Source organism: Cyprinodon variegatus, unplaced genomic scaffold (genome assembly GCF_000732505.1).
Source record: "Cyprinodon variegatus isolate N-32 unplaced genomic scaffold, C_variegatus-1.0 Scaffold522, whole genome shotgun sequence".
NCBI classification, from domain to species: Eukaryota; Metazoa; Chordata; class Actinopteri; order Cyprinodontiformes; family Cyprinodontidae; genus Cyprinodon; species Cyprinodon variegatus.
Window position 1 is genome coordinate 151,032 of NW_015150975.1, and position 1,310 is coordinate 152,341.

General features: G+C 38.2%; 1 protein-coding gene across 1 annotated transcript in view; it reads right to left on the reverse strand.

Moving 5' to 3' along the window:
- The window catches only part of cpsf3l (cleavage and polyadenylation specific factor 3-like), a 27,993-nt gene that overhangs the window by 15,546 nt on the left and 11,137 nt on the right, over positions 1-1,310 (reverse strand). Inside the window, exons 7-10 of the mRNA XM_015391035.1 lie at positions 823-961; positions 671-735; positions 183-372; positions 9-92 (exon numbers count right to left, since the gene is read on the reverse strand). Coding sequence (XP_015246521.1) covers positions 9-92; positions 183-372; positions 671-735; positions 823-961 — 478 coding nt within the window. The remainder of the gene's footprint in view (positions 1-8; positions 93-182; positions 373-670; positions 736-822; positions 962-1,310) is intronic.

A 1,310-nucleotide genomic window follows, 5' to 3' on the forward strand; every position in this document is an offset into this window, starting at 1 on the left:
GGACTCACCATGTTCTTCTCATTGCCAGCCCATTTCTTGAATATTTGCAAAGACTGGCCAGCATGTAGCATACCCGGTGTGGCGAACACCACCTAAGAGAATACGTTGATTTTAAAAGCAAGCCAGTTCAACTTAAAAAAAAAAAAAAAAACACAAACATGTAGGAGGAAGAACAGGCTCACCATTGGTCCAGGATTATCTGCATAGGAGCGATCGAAGGCCTTGATGTGTTTAAATTCAAACATGTTTCTCTGCACGAAGGTTTTCCGGATCTTCTGATTGGTCCATGTAATGAAAAGCTTGTAGTAATGGTTGGCTTTCTCTGTCAGCCCAGTGGAGAAGTAGATGGGAGCCTTTAGATTCATTCTCTCCCTAAGATAATTAAAGGTAGCCCAATCAGTCAAAGACAACGTTTATTCTTTCAGTGCTGATAAAAGAAATGCCTCCCACATAACATTTGCTTCTTTGTATTGCAGTCATGTGCAAATGCTTCACGCTAAGAGGTTTTCATTTATTTTACCTGGAATTTCAACAAAGTACACAGAAATAAAAAGAAAAACTAACAGCTTTTCATCCACAAGCTGTAATTATCTCCACACATCAGTGTCTTTATTAGCTCGGACATAAACTATGTGTTGATGCTGACGATGCTTTGAAGCCAAACTGTTACCAAAATGTTTCCAGCAGGATGCAGAGCTCCTGCGCACGGCCCAGGGCGAAAACTGGAATGAGAACCTGGGAAATTAAAAGGCAGAATTTCAGAGGAGGATCTTCATATAAAACTAAACCAGAATTCTGCTTTACTGTTGAATAAAATTTTACCTTTCCTCCTCTTTCTATGCTCTCATGAACTTTCTTCAGGAAGTCTCTTTCTCTGCACCGTTTCGAGTCACGGATAGTTGTTGCGTATGTCGACTCTGATATTAGGATATCGGGGCGGCATTTATCGATCCAAGCAGCACTAGAAAAAGAACAAAATCAAACCACATAAAAAAAATAAAGGTACATGTACAACTCCTCCAATATATAAAACTAAAATTAATTGATTATTGGAACTTTACCCACAGCTATGACCCCTGTTTATTCTTTTTTACTTACTTATTTTGCATTTCAAAGCATCAATTTTTCCTGTACTTAAATTCGGATGGCACAATAAATTGCTTCAGAATTTCAGATTGCGAAGTTTCCACCAGATTAGCTTCTCTTCTCTTCATAGACCCTGTTTACGTTCCGCTTGTTGACGTTTTATTTAGGGCCGAAACACTTATTCAGATTAATTGTGATTAATCGATTATTGAAATAATTGTCAA